An 18837-nucleotide genomic window follows, 5' to 3' on the forward strand; every position below is an offset into this window, starting at 1 on the left:
ATAGGATTGCAACCATAGGATTCAAAACTGTACATAGATCCCTTGCTCCCCTGAATCTTTAGTGCCGCAAAACCCACCTGAGTCTGTAACTTTATGCAACCAGAGGCATCTTTGCAAGCTCCTGAAGTTCAGCCTCTTTACAGCCACACCTGCTTCTTTGTCCCTGGTGTTGCTATGGTGACTTCTCAGGTGGCAGCCATGGAATGAGGCCCCTGGGTACCTCGAGATGATAAAGAGCACAACACTTTCAGCAACAACGACACTGGTGTTGTTGTCTTTCCTTCTGGTCCTGAGTGCTTTTTAAATATATATATATATACATGCAAGGAAGGAGAAATAATAGTTGAAGACCATCTTCTCTAGACCTGGCTTATAGATTTCCTGGGATTCCCACCTGGGCCAGCAACTACGAGATGGTGCCGCGTACGGTGTGTCTCCCTTTGAAAGGGTAGACTGAAAATCTGAGTCTAGGCATTTTCACTCTTGCAGGGATGGAACCAGAAAATCTGCATGGACTGCCTGTGAGTACAGCATGACAGTTACACAGTGGGGGATGCTATAATCGACCCAGGGCTATGTCTCAAATAAATATGTAAATAGTCTGCACCAAGAAAGCCACGTTTCTACATTTCCCCCATGTAATTTATTCTGCTTTTCCTATTCATGGAAGGAGGGAGAGTTAAGTTCTGCAGGGCTCTAATGCTGCTTTTTCAGCCAATGAACGTTCTAATTCCTCTGTTCCTTTGGCTCCAGAGATTTCACCAGGCATTGCCCACACACACCTTACCTGAAGGTGTGAGGGCTGTAAACTTTCTTTTTACAATCAATGCCAGATTCTATGGCTGTTGCGCACTGCGAAGCACTGTAGAGTACACACACAAGGCACTGAATATGCTATCGCCATCGCTTCCTCAGTCTGCCAGTGATAAGTATGTATAGAGGAGGCATGACATGGAATGACATGGAATCTGTGCTCTGTATTTGAATGTGACAAGTAGGTATGTCTTTTGAATGCAGTGCATCATGAAAAATAAATAAATAGACATGCCTGAGTTGTAGGTATGGCAGATGGGGAAGGATGGAACACAACACAATGGAAGAGTGAAATTCTGTCTCCAGAGAAGGTGAATTTGTTGGGCAGGGGGGTATTTCAAAGAAAACAAAGGCTACTATTCACTACTGTGTGACTACAAAAGGAAAGGTATATCAGCTACCTGATTTGCATGGTGCTATAAGCAAAATAAACTATCAAAGGGAGGGGGGAGTCCAACAGCAAGCAGATCCTTGCTTCAAAGACCTTACAATCAAATTTTCAACAAGTGAGAGACATGAAAGAAGGGAAAGCAAAGCAAAGAAGCAGGGATGAATCAGAGAGATGCAATTACTTGTTTTTAGGCTTTGTTTTAAGTTGCAGGTGAGGCTAAGGTTAAGGGGTGAGTGAGGAAAGATTTGAAAGAAGAGAGGAAGAGGCATCCTAAAAATAGTCCTGTGTATAAGAGCTCAAATGCACAGCATTATACACAAAACTGAACGTCAATGTTGAACGAATTGCCTCCTTATTTGCATTCTGTTGCTAGGCTGGGTTTTCTAAGAAGGACTTGTTTTCAAATTCATATATCCCAAGACAATAACTTCCTCACCCACTATTCCCTTGCTCTTGACTAGAAGTTTACAGAAGCTGAAGCCATATTAAAATGAGGGTTGTTGCTCTGGGAGTTTCGTACAGCAACCTGGCATGCCTTTATTGCTTTGTTTCTTTGCTTCTTCAAGTTAACTGTACACAAAATACTGCACCTCTATATCCTGCAACAGGGCCACCAGCTGAAATTGCTTCTTGGGGTCTGTCGGTTGTATATACAAAATTTATTCAAAGTATTTGAAATGTTCACCCCAGGTTGCTATCCAGCTGTTCCTCCTTCTGCTAGGCAATATTCTTCCATTCTGCATATCTCAAGTTTGTTGACCTACCACACAAAAAGTTTCAAAGAGATTCTCTGAAAAGTATTATCGATAAAAGCCAATAATAATCTTCCCCCAGTCCAACATAACAGCTTTGCCTCCAATATTGAGAAACAAGACATCCTTTATCTTTATTCCCTCAGAGGACTCTTCACTGTGGACATATACTGAGACAGTAATTCATAATTGCTTGTTGTTTATTCATTAATTCACATCGAAGTCCATATCTTCCAATTCCATTTCCTGTTTTCCATCCCTTTTTTTAAAAGTCGGCTTCCGTTTTCTCTTCTTCCATTCTTTTTTTCAACAATGTTGTCAGAGACTTAGTAGCTTTGCCCTCTAATTTAACTCCAAATTTTATGCAGCTCTGTCTCTGCCGGCTCAGGATAATTATTAATTTCTCTGTTTATGGTTTCCTTCTCCTCCAATATCATAACTCCACCATTTGACTGTTTAACTCCTCCAGACACCTATGTGGAAGACCTCTCGATTTCATCATCTATTGCCTCCAGCTTTACCATTCCATTCTCACGTTCTGGCAATCCTCCATTAGTATTTTCCCCCAAGTACTCTTTCCCCCTCAGTCCATTTTTATTCACTGTTCTGTGCATTTCTGTTCTAAGTTCTTCCAATTGATCATTCAGTAGTTGTCGCATGATACCAGCAATCAGTGGGGTGTTTTTCCAGTATTTTCACCATACTGAGTGCCCCCCCCCCCGAGATCCACACAGTCCTTGCTTACATTCCTAACATTCAACTCTCACAGTGAGCAGCCATGTAGTTTCACATTACAGTCAGCACATTCATCAGTGAATAGGAGGATTTAAAATAAGACAAAATAAAGTGAAAAATTCTCAGAGTTGGAGAATCTACTGTCTGTTTATAAAGTTTCTTTGCTATTTATTACTGGAGCATAATTTTTGCTAGTTTTGCTTTCAGCCCCTTAATGGTTTCTCCTCTTAAGCCAGCAGCCTGGTCATATTGCAGACGAACATTTTAGCCAGCAGAGAGATGGCCTTGGTCATAATTTATAGAAGTTTTGGAAATAATTGAAGAAAGGGAAGTTAGTTTATATTTGTCCTAAGGACTAACACCTAGGATGGTTATGCAGTGTTCAGGAATGATTACGGCTCTTCCACTCTTGGATGCTCACTCCATCCGTCCAGGTCCTTTGAAGATTTATTGCTCCCACAGCATGGTAGCAGCCCTTTTAGAGCACTGGAAGTTAATCCCTGTTATCGCTGTTCCTCAGACTGTTTTACATGCTGTTTTACATGCTGCAGGTCCTTTTGTGCCATTAGAAGCACAAAGCATCAGATACTGAATAGCCCTTGATGGACATCATTGCAGTCGCTCCCCTTCCTCCCTATGCCATTTTGAGAAATCGAACTGGCTTGCATTCCAGTGACCTTCTCCCAATCTTTTTCACGTATGTAGAACTGCACTTTGATAGGTTCACACCCATGAAGATACTTAGAAGCCCCCTTCATGGCAAACACGTGTATATAAATTGGAAGCAGAGCTGGTGGGGATGTGGACGTTGAGATTCTGCATGGAACCACCACCAACTTCTAATAAGCCTGAATATGGCTTATATCTCTTCCAGTTTGTTTGTTTGTTTGTTTGTTTTGTTTTAAACTCCCTCAAGTTCCCTGTGGGAAATTCTTAGCATAGGTAAGAACTAATCTTTGTTTATGTGGGGCTGAAATGACTCTTTACTGGTTTCCAGATACATTTAAGCTGCAATCCTTATCTATATACCGTATTTTTTGCTCTATAATACGCACCAGACAACAAGACGTACCTAGTTTTTGGAGGAGCAAAACAAGAAAAAAAAATATATTCTGAATCGCAGAAGCCAGAACAGCAAGAGGGATCGCTGTGCAGTGAAAGCACAATCCCTCTTGCTGTTCTGGCTTTTGGGATAGCTGCGCAGCCTGCATTCGCCCCATAAGACACACACACATTTCCCCTTACTTTTTAGGAGGGAAAAAGTGAGTCTTATAGAGCAAAAAATACGGTATTTGGGGGAGAAAGCCCCAGTGTACACAGTGGAACATGTTTCCAAATAAACATGTAAAGAAATGAGTTACAAATCTGATGCATTTTCTTTGACCTGAAAATATTGTGGCCCTTTAGAGTCAGAGAAGTTTTTCTTTAACCCCTACATACAATGGGGGGGGGGATTCCTCCCAACATCCCCAGGAGCATCAGAAACTGTCTGAAACATGATGCTTGTGCACCATGAAGATGTGCCCAATTAAATGTTATTGGGGTTTTTGCATAATTGGGAGTTTAATTTGCTGTATTTAGATCAAAATAGAATTTCCCCAGGTCAGATTTGCAATGGTGAAGCACCAACCATCTTGCATAGTATATTTTTAAATTTAAAGCCACTGCTGCATTTTTTAATTTATAGAGCAAGAATGAATACTCAGAATCTTTTTTAAAAAAATAAAGTGATCCAGAGTATCTTTAAAAACATCAGAAGAACCTTTCAGCATTAGGCCCAGGTCCACTTAGCTCTGCACTTAGATCCACTTGGATCATTTCAAGGAATACTGGGAACAAGCAGGTACAGTGGTACCTTGGGTTAAGAACTTAATTCGTTCTGGAGGTCCGTTCTTAACCTGAAACTGTTCTTAACCTGAGGTACCACTTTAGCTAATGGGGCCTCCCGCTGCTGCTGCACCGCTGCTGCACGATTTCTGTTCTCATCCTGAAGCAAAGTTCTTAACCCAAGGTGCAATTTCTGGGTTAGTGGAATCTGTAACCTGAAGCGTCTGTAACCTGAAGCATCTGTAACCCGAGGTACCACTGTAATTGGTGGTCCACCAGAATTTGGCCAGTGGAACACTATGAACCTTCATCTTCTTTCTGTCCACTTCTGGATTAAAATGTGGTTTAGAAGAACATGACACATATTTCATGACATACATAATTTCTGATATATAATTCCTGCATTGCAGGGGGTTGGACACTAGATGATCCTCAGAGCATCTTCCAACTGTACAATTCTATGATTTATAAAAGTATGAACAACGAGGAGAGAGGAGCTCCCACCTCTCATAAATTAGGACTTGGAGATCCCACAGTCAAGCTGATTGACAGTAGGCAAAAAGATGTACTCCTTCATATAGTGCATAATTGACTTATCCGGTTCACTAAGACAAGGTCTGGGAATGACAAGTGGCTTAGATGGCTTTTAGAAAGGATTAGACACATTCACAAAGAATAGGACTTTCAGGAGCTGTTAGGTAGGCTAAGCAAACATAACTTCTGTGGGGGGAGTTGCAAATGAAAAGATGTGTATGTGTGGGGAGGAAGAGAACCCCAAGCAGAGTGACAAGAGGGTCAGGGCTTTGTGGCTATCAGGACCAACAGAATTTTGAGAACAGGTGAGGATCAGCTGCAGGGATGGGGGTAGGATTGTCAAGCACAACCAACACCAACAAAGTTATAGTACAGTAGAGAGGCCAAACTCCTCGCTCTGCATTATACATGGAGGTTTCAGGAAAGATAATACCTCTCCTCCCCTCCCCCTTGCTTCTTCCCCAACTTTCACCATGTAGCAGGTTCTTGCTCCAAGCTGGCAGGAGCAAGGAACTGGAGCACCTTTCTTAGGGGGCGAGATATAGCAGGTCCCTCCTTCTCACTACCAAATGTAGTCAGGGGAGAAACGAAAAGGGGTGGCAGTCACTCCAGTGCCCTGCTGTTGAGTACGCCGGGGCATCTGACTAGATGAGATGACCTGATCCATCAAATTGGCAGATACAGCAAATCGGTTCTTATGTTCTTAGGGGGCTGGGGGTTGTGTCTTGGAGTCCATGGCCTGGCTTGAATAATCTCAAGTTATTTGTTCCATAAGACGCTTTCTGCAGGGCACCTGCGCTCTGTTGCATTATACTGCTTAATCTGAGCCTCGTCCGTCTCACTCCTCTCATATAACTGCTAATCGCTGCAGTTGCCACATGTATCACGTGTCTCCATGGCTTATGGGCAGGAAGACATTGAGTCCCCTTTCTTGAATTTGTCACAGGAGGCTTCTTTCAGTAACTTTCTTTGAACTTTCCTCCAGGTTATCAACAACTACCTGGATGAGGCTCAAGCAGGTTCTACAGAAAGGCTCACACCTGGAGGGATGCACTTCCGAGACAGCAAGAGGAAAGTGGACTATGTTTTAGCTTATCACTATCGGAAATCTACCTCACACTCCAGTGGTGGTTCTCCAAGCCTCTCGCAGAGACCTCCTTCTTTGGCTATCATTTCTAATGGGGAGACGGCCAAAAGTCAATCTGAACAGCAGCCGCTGCCGCCACAAGGCCAGGAAGCAGCTTCTCCAGATGCCGAGGTCATCGATCTGGGGCCGTTGGAGGCTCTGGAGGAAGCGAAACGGGAGCAGAGGAAAGAGTTTGAAAGCAACCTGATGGAAGCTGGTCTGGAGATAGAAAAAGATGCAGAGGTAAGAGGAGGAACTGCCAACAGACAGGTAGGAAAGATCTGATGGATGAGGCCAGAAACCAGGCCGGACTGTTGGCTTTCATTTTGCAAACAAAGTAAGTACCTAAGGCAGGCATGTCCAGAGTCCGGCCCGTGTGGCAGTTTATAAAAAAGCTCAAGAACTTTTGGTAAAAATCCCCCCAAAAGCTCAAGAACTTCAATTCTAAAAAAACAATTTCAATCCTAAAAAAAGCTCAACAATTTCAATCTTAAAAAACGAAAGGTCACCAACGTTGGTCAGCCCTCACACATGTTCACTTCATCAAATCGGGCCCTCTTTGAAAAAAGTTTGAGCTCCTCCCCCAGACCCAGACATCAATGAAATAGGCTGCCCTGGCTGGTAGTCCCTGCCATAGGGGGTTTTAGCCAGTTAATCCCATTTTGGATATTACACAAGAGCTAGTGATTTCTAGAGCTCCCTTTTCTGCTTCTGTCTCATTGTTGCCCAATCCAGACTTGCATGTTGGTAATAGTAGTGCCCGTGTGCTTAGCAGTAGCTCTCCACGGCCCATCCACTTCCTCCTCTCTCTGTGTCCTTCCGGGCATGCACATTCAACAATAATAAGCGTACATGCGGCTTTAATTTATGATTATTTTTGCAAAAAAAGGAGGATGTTATCCATTTTATCTATCAACTATGTTTGGAGAGAAATATAAAAGTGTATATTCAGTTTATGATGTCATTTAAATGTGTTGTACTCCGTTCTCAATGTTTTAATATTTTTTATTTATTAGACTGATACCTCTACACCTTCCTCCAAAGGAGTCTAGAGCTATAAGAAGTTTAATTTTTCCTGGGTTTCTAAACCGGACAGCTTGGCCTGTTTTGAATCTGGTCTTTGTCAGCTTTCTATACTCACTTTTCTGTGAGTAAGGCTGCAATCCTAATCCTATTTATCTGGGAGTAAGCCCCATTGAATTTAGCAGGACTTATTTTTCAATAAATGTGGTGTGTATGTGTAGTTTTTCTTACAACCTGTGAGGCAGGTTGGGCTGAGATTTGGTTCAGTCACCAAAGCACACAGCATGCTTACAGTATTGTGTGTGTTTGGGGTTTTTTGCCAGAGTTGGCAAGCTTTTCTCTTTCTGTTTGATATAGTTGATATAGCTCTTGCTGTACAATAACATGGCAGTTGAAGCAAAAGCACAGTGTCCCTTTTGCAGCGATTTTATACCTCCTGCACCTTCACAACAGCCATGTGAGATAAGTTTAGATGAAAGTTGGTGGCTAGTCCAAAGCAGTAAGCCCAACAATGATGAACTGAGTGACTTTTAAATGTTTAAACCGTACGTTTCAGAGGATGTATGTGCGTACCTGTACCTGCGTATCTAGTTATCAAGGTTGGAAAAATGGTTTTGCTTTTCACCTGCTATGAAAAATTAGGAGTGGAGGGTGAGAGGTTGCCTGTTTTCCTAGGTTTGCTTGTGTTTTTATTTCTAGCGTTTCATCACCTTTTTATTCCAAATTATACGGTTGTAGAAGTTAGTTTTTAATATATTAAGCTGCTTGGATGTTTTGGTCCTCTTGTTTTTACAATGTGGAGCAGGGGAATGCTGGCACAGAGAGAAATGTGCTTTATAGTAGGGAGTGTAGTTGTTATCCAATCTCTTGGAGAGTGTATTTCTTCTAGGGCAGGGATAGGCAAACTAAGGCCCGGGGGCCGGATCCGGTCCAATCACCTTCTAAATCCGGCCTGTGGATCGTCCGGGAATCAGCGTGTTTTTATATGAGTAGAATGTGTGCTTTTATTTAAAATGCATCTCTGGGTTATTTGTGGGGCCTGCCTGGTGTTTTTACATGAATAGAATGTGTGCTTTTATTTAAAATGCATCTCTGGGTTATTTGTGGGGCACAGGAATTTGTTCATATTTTTTTTCAAAATATAGTCTGGCCCCCCACAAAGTCTGAGAGACAGTGGACTGGCCCCCTGCTGAAAAGGTTTGCTGACCCCTGTTCTAGGGAAATGCAGCAGTCAGATAGCGCATGGAGGGGGGGTGTTCGTTAAGTTGATGGTGGCACCAATTGGCAGGAAGAGGTGATTAGCTGCTTTCCCACCCATGGAAGGAATTGGGGGTTCTTAGAAGTGGGTTAGTGCTGCTGGAATAAAAACTTAAATGAATTGTTATTCAGAGAGTTTGAGGTGGTGTCCATGGCTCTTTCCCTTTCCATTTTATCCTCACAAGATCCAGGGGAACCAAGGGAGCTTCATGGCTGAGTGGGGATTGTAAATCCTCTGTACTCAGAAGATCTTAAATCTTCACTGTATTCAGCATGAGCATCTGAACAGAGTCGCTGTAACTCTCAAATCGCTTTTGACCCTCCCTCTGTAAGAAATGCCACGCGCAAGATCAGCAGGTGAAAGACTGACAATAACATAACCCCTTTGGCAGCTCATGAAACTTGATGTTGTGTAGGACTGCCATACGTATGGTATTTCCCGGACACAGCCGGTATTCAGCTGTCGATAACAGTGCCTGGGCAGAAAACGATTAAATGTCCAGGAAAAACCTTAACAACTTTTGTGTCCGGATTTTCACTTTTTGAAAAAAGGCAACCCTAATGTTGTCCCTGCTGCCCTGCTCTAGTTTGGGGGTAGCATTGGAGAAGAGCAGGGTTCTCATGCCTTAAACAGCTATATGACAAGCAGATATTAAACACAGTAAACAGTAGAGAACTACAATTATAGGGGAAACGCCGCCCTATTTAATGATCTGTTCATTGGTGCATTACTTTTGACTCTCTATCCCGACCTGCAAAAGAGGAAACAACTTTCCTAGAAACATAGAATTGTAGGGCTGGTTCTCTTGCATGCATGCATGTACACACATACACACACACTGAGCGACATCTCTCTGCCCCACCCCCCAACAATCATGCAAGCCCCTTTATATAGCTGGTGGCCTCTGAGCATGGGCCCTCCTGAGGTCATGAGGGCTCAGCCAGTGCCCCACTGAGCCAGCCACTGCCCATAGCTGTCAACCGTCCCTTATTTGGCGGGAAAGTCCCTTATCCCAGCACCGTGTCCCGCTGCTGTCCCTTATTGATGATGTCCCTTAAATTTCCCGGGTTTCAAAGGAAGCAGCTCCTCTCCCTCCCTCCCTGCCGGCCAGGGAGGAGGGAGGCTCCAACTGTGTTGCTTGGCTGCGTTGCTCACCCAATAAGGAGTCTAAGAACGACTGGGGGGTGGAGCTTGCATGCTTTGTGCCGATCAAATCGGCCGCGTTGCCTGGGGACTTGCTTTTGCTCAGCGCTTCCCAGCAGAGAGGTGACGGTGGATTTCCTTGCTGCAAACCTTTGCCGGGTTGCTGCGCTGTGGGAACCACCGCGTGAGGCTTCGTTTGGCTGCTGGTTGACTAAAATCCCTTATTTTGGCTGCTGATCCCTTATTTTCGAGGCTGCTGGTCCCTTATTTTCAAATCTGTAAGTTGACAGCTATGCCACTGCCCATGATTCTGATGTTCACACCCACGATGCAGTCATGCCTATGAACATAAGAAGTGCCTTGCTCTATCAGACCAAGGCCCACCTACCCCACATTCGCAGACTCTACCCCTGCTCTACATGGACCATCAGTAGTTAAATGAAGCTTCAGCTGCGCTGCTCTTTAATAACCACAAATGGATCCTTTGCTGTATTCATTCATTATAGTATATGTCAAAGCCATAATAGGGCAGTCATTTGAGATGAGCTTTGGCACCTGGACAAAAAAGATTGCCTTGCAGGCTGCTGTGAATGAAATGCGGATTGAAAGGCACAGAGCATTTAGGCTATTTTTTAAAAAGCAACCATTTTTTTATTTTTCTTCTAAAGGCAAGTAACCTTGTACCTCTTAGGACTTGGTCCCATAAACCCAGAGTTGTATACAATGCAGAACATCTTTTAGGCAAAACATCCCTAGTAAAGAAAGCAGAAAGGTGTCTGGTAGTTGCCTAGATGAAGATATAAGGCATCAGTTTATGTTTCCTTGCTTAAAGATAGAGATGTTCTTATATTGTGATTTTATGTTGTGAATTGCCCTGAGACCTGCATGTATAGGGTGGTATACAAATATAATGCGGGTGGCGCTGTGGGTAAAAGCCTCAGCGCCTAGGACTTGCCAATCGAAAGGTCGGCGGTTTGAATCCCCGCGGCGGGGTGCGCTCCCATCGCTCAGTCCCAGCGCCTGCCAACCTAGCAGTTTGAAAGCACCCCCGGGTGCAAGTAGATAAATAGGGACCGCTTACTAGCGGGAAGGTAAACGGTGTTTCTGTGTGCTGCGCTGGCTCGCCAGATGCAGCTTGTCACACTGGCCACGTGACCCGGAAGTGTCTGCGGACAGCGCTGGCTCCCGGCCTCTAGAGTGAGATGAGCGCATAACCCTAGAGTCTGACAAGACTGGCCCGTACGGGCAGGGGTACCTTTACCTTTACCTTTACCTTTACCTTTACCTTTACCTTTACCTTTACCTTTACCTTTACCTTTACCTTACAACAACAACAACAACAATAATAATAATAATAATGCTCCTACTTAATCCAGCTCCATCTATCATAAATGCTCCTCACCTCTGCCAATTTTGGCTCCTTTATTGAAGAAAACTACTTGGCGAAAAGTGGAGGCAACAGGTTCCTGCACATTTATTCTCCGTAAGAAGTTGGATGCCAAATTAGAGGAAATTCTTAGATATATATTTCAGATTCTGAGATCAACAAGTCAGCTGGCATTAAGTTTCTTCAGAAATATGTCACTATTTACAAAAACAGTGGGTGAGGTTCAGCGCTGGTCCTTCTCAGAGCAGACCCATTGAAGTTAATGGACATGATTAACTTGGGGTCATGTATTTCAATGGGTCTACTCTGCACAGGACTTAGCTGAATGCAACCCATTATGGATAGGGATAATTGATAATCTGGGATAATCTGCTAGGGAATGAATGGGACTATGAACACCCTATTCCCACACCCCCTGGGGTGCCTTGGAGATGACCCTTTGTTGTTGCTGTTAGTCATTTAATCGTGTCCGACTCTTTGTGACCCCCTGGACCAGAGGACACCAGGCACTTCTGTCTTCCACTGCCTCCCGCAGTTTGGTCAAACTCATGCTGGTAGCTTCAAGAACACTGTCCAACCATCTCGTCCTCTGTCGTCCCCTTCTCCTTGTGCCCTCAATCTTTCCCAACATCAGGGTCTTTTCCAGGAAGTCTTCTCTTCTCATGAGGTGGCCAAAGTCTTGGAGTCTCAGCTTCAGGATCTGTCCTTCCAGTGAGCATACAGGGCTGATTTCCTTCAGAATGGATAGGTTTGATCTTCTTGCAGTCCATGGGACTCTCAAGAGTCTCCTCCAGCACCATAATTCAAAAGCATCAATTCTTCGGCGATCAGCCTTCTTTATGGTCCAGCTCTCACTTCCATACATCACTACTGGGAAAACCATAGCTTTTACTATACGGACCTTTGTTGGCAAGGTGATGTCTCTACTTAGGGTCCCTCTACAATTCTAGGATTCTATGGGTTGGGTATATGGCTGGCAGGAGGAAGAAGGGGCCAAGACTAGAATAGAGACTTCATGTGATAACTGAGTGAAAGCATCACCAGGAGTACAAAGGGCTGCACTACTAACCCCAACCATAAAAGCCACATCTGGAAAACTAGCAGAATCTAGCAGACGTTCCGTGCTCATTTCTGTGAGATTTGCTCCGGGGGAAATCTGTTTGAAGCTTTGTTAACCCAGAAAATCATGGGGATTTTGAGCTGTAATTTCATGTGAAGAAATTTCAGGTGGTATTCTGGCATACAGATATTTTTTCCCATCATTTGAAATTTAGTGCAACATGGCAGTATATCGATTTTTTAAAAAATTACAGTTCCATAACACAACGGGTAATGCAGCGTAAAAGGAACTTCTGGGACAGAAGTGCTAGCGTTAGAATCAGGAAAATGAAGATGGCCATCTCCTCTTCTGCACATCTCTCATTGCTGGTTCTTAATGGCAGCTTTCTGATGGTGCCATAGAGGCAGGATTCTAATGTCCTGTGAGCCTGTGATAGCCGTGCAGCTCAGCTTCCACCCTGCTGTCCTTCCATTAGTGATCTTTCAACGGAGTCATCATCCATTCAAACCATTCACTCATAGGATTACAGTACATAATTAGGAAATTAAAGACAGCAGTAGCAACAGAAAAGGTGTCAGGGCTAGGGTTGCCACTCATCCTGCAATAATACAGGATTGTCCCGTATTTCAGTGTTTCAAAGTTTGTCCTGTATTTGCGTGTTGAGGTCCCCAGGACCACCCCAATAACTCACACATCACACAGAATTTTTGTTTAAGGTATTTGGCATAATTTTGGCCACAACCTTATTAAAATACAAAAATGTGAGTGGTTGCTTAGGCATTGGTTGCGACTATCTGCCCCCACTGTGGGGGACAGACTGACATTCCGCACGCCTGCGAAAGTCAGAAAAGGGGAATACACTTGGAGCTAGCGACGGAGCAGGGAACCTGCCCTCAGCCCACCCCAAATGCAGCCAGGAGCTCTTGCAGTGGCCCGAGCCCCCTTGACAGGGTGGACAAGCAATAGTTAGCCCCCGATTCCTTTAACGGAATCCCTTGCAGCAGCAGCAGCATTAGAGGGGCAGGCACAGCCAATCCATGCCCCTCAACCAAACAAACCATAAACCAATGCCTAACTGCAACCTTACAAGTTGTGACGATTTGCTACGCAGTAGGCAAAAACCAAATGGCCCCAGCCAATCAGCCAGATGGACAAAATTCCTACCGGGCCCCTGCCCCAAAGCAGATGACCCCATGACAGGCATAGCAAGGTCAAAGTTAACAACCCTAAATATAGGGGGGGGCGGGCAATCCGATGCACGGGCGAAAAGAGGAAGCCCTAGCCTCGTGCATTTCTAGCTGTCAATCAACAAATGGCAACATTAACTTCTTCCCAACGACAAGGGAAGCCCAATCACATCAATTAGCCCACCCCCAACTTTGGAGTGTCCTAGCGGCCCCCACCGCAACATGTGCTCTCCATGAAGGAGAACACGCTTTCCCCTATTTCCACTCTGCTTCTCTCTCTCTCTCTCTCTCTCTCTCTCTCTCTCTCTCTCTCTCTCTCCTTCCCTCCCTCCCTCCCTTCCAAGATAAGGATCCTTTCTAAATGCCCCTCTCCGGACTTCAGCAGGGAAGGCTTGGCTGGAGAAACCTCCCCTCGCTTTCCCCCTTTCCTCTTTTTGCAAACACATCCACTGAACCCTGTCTGTGGAGCCTACCTCCCCAAAGAATGAGAACCCCAAAGTATGGGTTCAAATTGGCCACAACTTTATTTAACTTCAGAATGTGGGGAACTTGGCATAGGCCTTGGCATGTAACCCTCTCAGCCCGTCCGAGACTGAGGATGTGCAGGGCAATGAGGTGCAGTGGGCGGGGACAGTAAAGCACAAACCTACACAGCGTGCCCTTGCCCCTTACCTCTGCCGGGAGTTTGACCTTTATGCTGCCGCTCTAGGGCCAGGGATTCCTGCAATCAACCCTTTAATGAAATGCCTCCCCCCAACTTGAAGATAGACTAAAGGATACCTTGCCAAGGCCTAAAAACTGCCAAAGTTGTGACGAAATGCTACGGGGAAGGCAAAACCTTCTAATGCAGGGAAAATTCCTTCCCGGTTCTGAATATAGCAACCATCTTACGACCATAGCAGCTCCTGCTGACCTGGAAAGGAAAATATTAGGCTGCAAGGAAATATTATTAATTTGGGAGGGATGGCTGGGCGAACCTGGAAGAGGAAGAAACAAAGTGAGGTTTGGCCGAGGGGGTCGGCCTCTTTCCCTTGGCCTTCGCCCCACCCCCAGCTGGCCGTCCATTGTCCTCCCAGGCCAGGGGCGGGACGATAGCCACCCTAACCCAGGTGGGAGGCACCAGACCAGGTAAACCTGCTCGGTGTCGCAAACCCCACCTACATGTTGGGAAGGGAGGGTGGAAATTCTCTTCGCTCTCTCTCCTCATCCCGCCCTCAAGGAGGAACAAACCAGGGCAAGGCTTTCATGTTGCCACTTCCATTTCCCCGAAATTTCGGTGTGGATTAAGGCAGCCATGCACAGAACTGCAGCCTAGGAGCACCGGGCCTCATCCTTCATGAGAGCAACAGGTTCTGAGTCCCTAGAAACAAGTGGTTTTGTGTCAGTGTGGCCCAGAAGCCCAAATTCTGAACTTAGTTATCTGCATGACATTTAAGAGAGGAGGGTGGGGAGAAGTACCGTATTTTTTGCTCTATAAGACTCACTTTTTCCCTCCTAAAAAGTAAGGAGGAATTGTGTGTGCATCTTATGGAGCGAATGCAGGCTGCGCAGCTATCCCAGAAGCCAGAACAGCAAGAGGGATTGCTGCTTTCACTGCGCAGCGATCCCTCTTGCTCTTCTGGCTTCTGAGATTCAGAACATTTTTTTTCTTCTTTTCCTCCTCCAAAAACTAGGTGCGTCTTATGGTCTGGTGCATCTTATAGAGTGAAAAATATGGTAGCTCCCCACAAGACTTGCCCTCCCCTTCTGACACCTAATATTTTTATATCTCAGAAATTTGACAAGTGGAACAAAGCCTGCCCCCCCCATCAGAATATGCCCCCCCCCCCGCTGTTTATTTATTGCCCTGGTCTGTATGTATTGCTGTACGCAACTGGATGTGTGTGAAAGGGTGTGTCAAAGGTCATGTATTTCTGTAGCATAGCATAGACAGATTTACAAATTCGTGTGTGTGACAAATTTCAAAGCAGCCCTCCGGTTAGGCTGCAATAGATTATAATGGATTGCCTTGAAGTAATTTCAGCACTAGGAGAGGGGAGGAAAGCCTCCTGCCTCCCGCTGCCATCCTATCCTTTATTTTGCCAGAACAAAGGTGACAACCCTATGTCAGACAAAAGAGAAATATAAAACTATACAACTGTAGAGGCACAGCACATTCTAAAATACTTAGCTCAATACTTCACATAGTACATTCTGCTTGACTTGTAAGAATGCAGAACCACAGAACAGAGGTTCTGAGAGAGACAGACAGGCAGACAGACAGATCTGGACTCTGAATTAGCCGGTTTCAAGTAGATAAAATACTGAACCACACTTTTTAAGGGAATCTGAGACCAGTAAAAGTCTGACCCTTGATAGACACAGACTGTTGCTTGGTGTGCTGGTGAAATGTACTTTGTTATGTACTGAAGCTCTCACCCTGGGCCAGCAGGGGGATACCATAGATAGTTTTCACTCAGGTCCACATATGCAAATAAGGGATTGAAAGTGACGTTCAGTGATTGGATAGTTACAGAAAGTGTTACAGTTGCGTTGTAGTGGAGCTCTATATAAGCAGGCTGGCTGAATCCTTCAGTTCAGTTCAGTTCTGGCCTGTGAATAAATAAGAGCTGTTTGAAGAGCTGTGTTGTCTGATATGTTCACCCACAACTTAACATACTTCATATCTGAAGTCGGTGACCCCCGTCACCCTTGAAAAATGTTGTGTGCACCTCCTTAATTATACATTACTAACCTTACAGAAAGACTAGCCTCAACTACCTGAAATATTGTAAATAAAAGAATTAATCTCAGAATGCATATTGGGAATAAGAGACAGGACATCAGTCAGTCGTAGGCTTGAGATGATCGCAGACCTCCATGCTCAGTGCATGGGCATTGTGGAAAAGGGTCAAAATACTGCTTGACTTGTACTTGAGGAAATCCCTTCCGTGATTCATGTGCGAGCAGGAGGTTAGATATCAGGGCCCGTGGGAGCCAGTGCTGCCCACAGGATTTACAGACCCGAGAACATAGAGGAGAGAAAGAGTGAGCTGTCTCCAGACAGCGTAGACAAAGAGACACTACAATCCAGGGAATGCTGTTTAAATGCTTTTGTAATGTTCTTAAGTGGGTCCCTTGTGCATCTACGCACATGGTCACATTGTCAACCGAGCACTACAGCAGGATCCAAGAGAACAGCAGAACGGTGGCTTTACTAACTAAACAGATGATAACAGGATTAGCTCTGAGAGCAGCTTACAAAGAACTGCCTTGGTACAGGGCCAAAACACACACACACACATACACACACACACACACACACACACACACACAAACACGTCATAAATCTTGCCAAGTCATAGGAAGAACTATGGTTTCAGTGTTCCCAAACAGTTCTTTAGAATAGACGACCATGCCACTAGACCCCAAGATAATAATAATTAGGTAAGTAGGGCTCAACCTTTAAAGGAACCAGGTAGGGTGGCGCTGTGGGTTGAACCACAGAGCCTAGGGCTTGCCGATCAGAAGGACGGCGGTTCAAATCCCCGTGATGGGGTGAGCTCCCGTTGCTCGGTCCCTGCTCCTGCCAACCTAGCAGTTCGAAAGCACGTCAAGTGCAAGTAGATAAATAGGTACCACTCCAGCGGGAAGGTAAACGGCGTTTCCGTGTGCTGCTCTGGTTCGCCAGAAGCGGCTTAGTCATGCTGGCCCCATGACCCGGAAGCTGTACGCCGGCTCCCTCGGCCAGTAAAGCGAGATGAACGCCGCAACCCCAGAGTTGTCCGCGACTGGACCTAATGGTCAGGGGTCCCTTTACCTTTACCTTTATCATTGCCTTATTAAAACAAACATTGCCAACTGCTTACCTGACTGGTAGATACACAAAAACCCCAGTAGAACATCGTCTATGTCCTTGCCTTATGAAAATTAAAGAGGACCTTACACATTATTTCCTCTATTGTCCCATTTATTCGGGCTTTAGAGATGTATTGCTGCAAATTATACCCAACTCTATAACCAGACCTGAAGACAAGAGTAAAATTTTTGTTAGTTGATGCAAACCCACGCATTACCCATGTGGTAGCGGTCTTTGTGATGAAGGCCATGAAAGCCAGGGAAAGATTTATGAACGACAATGTAAAGACCCCTTCATCGTCTGTTTGACTCGCTGCTCGTTTTCCCTCCTTTTCTATTTTGTGGGAAGAAGGTTTTGTCGGCATAGTATGTAATGAATTTTAACAATTTTTAACTACTGTAGTGTTGATTTTTGTGCACAGGCATGGTCCTCACAATAAATGGATTTGTAATCCTATTTGGCCTTATTAAAAAAAAAAAAGAAAAAAAGAAAAAAGAAAATAAAAGAACCAGGTAGGCAAGTTTTGCCCCAAATTCCATTCCTGCCATTCTTAGACAAAATGGCTTTCCAAATTTCCTTGCCTACAGAAGAGTGAATCTGTATGTTTTGGTTCTCTCAGTTTCTCATTTTTCTAATCTTAAATTCAGTTCTCCACATTTATGCAACAACTGAACACTTGGTAGCTCAGTAGGCAGAGCCTGAGATTTCAAGGTCATGGCTTTGAGCCCCATCTTGGGCAAAAGGTTCCTGCATTGCGGGGGTCAGGCTAGCTGACTCTTGTGGTTCCTTCCAACTCTAGAATTCTATGATTCTCTATGAAATGCATTTTTTAAAAAATCCTTTGAAAATTCACCAGCACAGCACCATTTGGGGGCTTCTTGGGAATTTGTGGATTTAAAACTTTATTGTACTTAGAGCGTTTTTGCTTAGTGCTTTGGAATCAGGAAAAGAGACAGGATCATTAGTCCAGCAGAGAAAATATTTCTCCATTGATTTGTTTTGCATGCAGTTGTAGTAAAAGAGCTTAACAGACACCAGTTCATTGCTCAGCCCAGGAAAGCCCTTTGTAATTATCAATGACTTTGTTTTTAGCAGGAACTGATCTTTAAATCAAACCCAGTGGGAAAGTCAAGGCAGGAACTGGTGGATACCTCTAGGGAACACTTAGCAGTACATAAAATACTAGAAGCAACATGCGCATAGAATCTCATAGGAAGGAGTGATTGGTGGTTGATTTGGAGTGACAAAGTTTGGTGGGGAAATGTTTAAGCGCAACTGCTTTTCAACTCAGAATAGCCCACCTATTTTGCTTCTTTTCTTTAAGAAAAAACAGAACTCACCAACAATATGAATATTGCAATAATCAATATGGGGAAATAAGAAGGGAATAAAGGAAAACATTGGTTGACTCTGTAGGGCAGATTTTAGAAGCATCAGTTAATTGAAACTGCCAAGACCCAACAACAGAATATGAAAACAGAAACCCTTGCATTGCAGAGGATTGGACTCTGCAGTGCTATGATTCTGTACCTGAGGTGAACAAAACTGCATATTAGCAAGAAAAAGAGATAATGATGTTGAGCGGCAATGCAAAGCCAGAAAGAAAAACGGAAGTTCAATTTTAGCACTGTAAAATTTGAGAGAATGTGTTTATGGCCTGTTCTAATCAGATTATTATGAATTAAACATGTCAGATCATAGGGTCACACACTCCTTATCCCCATCTTGTGCAAAAGAGCTGGATAGCAGCACTTCTTTGGAGA

At 44.4% G+C, this 18837-nt stretch overlaps 1 protein-coding gene across 1 annotated transcript in view; it reads left to right on the top strand.

Moving 5' to 3' along the window:
* Positions 1–266: 266 nt before the first annotated feature.
* The window catches only part of ANO2 (anoctamin 2), a 137986-nt gene continuing 119415 nt past the window's right edge, over positions 267–18837 (top strand). The window contains exons 1-2 of the mRNA XM_081860946.1: positions 267–521; positions 6038–6421. Of these exons, the coding sequence (XP_081717072.1) occupies positions 492–521; positions 6038–6421 (414 nt within the window). The 5' untranslated portion in view covers positions 267–491. The remainder of the gene's footprint in view (positions 522–6037; positions 6422–18837) is intronic.

The sequence above is a fragment of the Podarcis erhardii genome, assembly GCF_964252035.2.
Source record: "Podarcis erhardii genome assembly, chromosome: 5".
Lineage (NCBI taxonomy): Eukaryota > Metazoa > Chordata > Lepidosauria > Squamata > Lacertidae > Podarcis > Podarcis erhardii.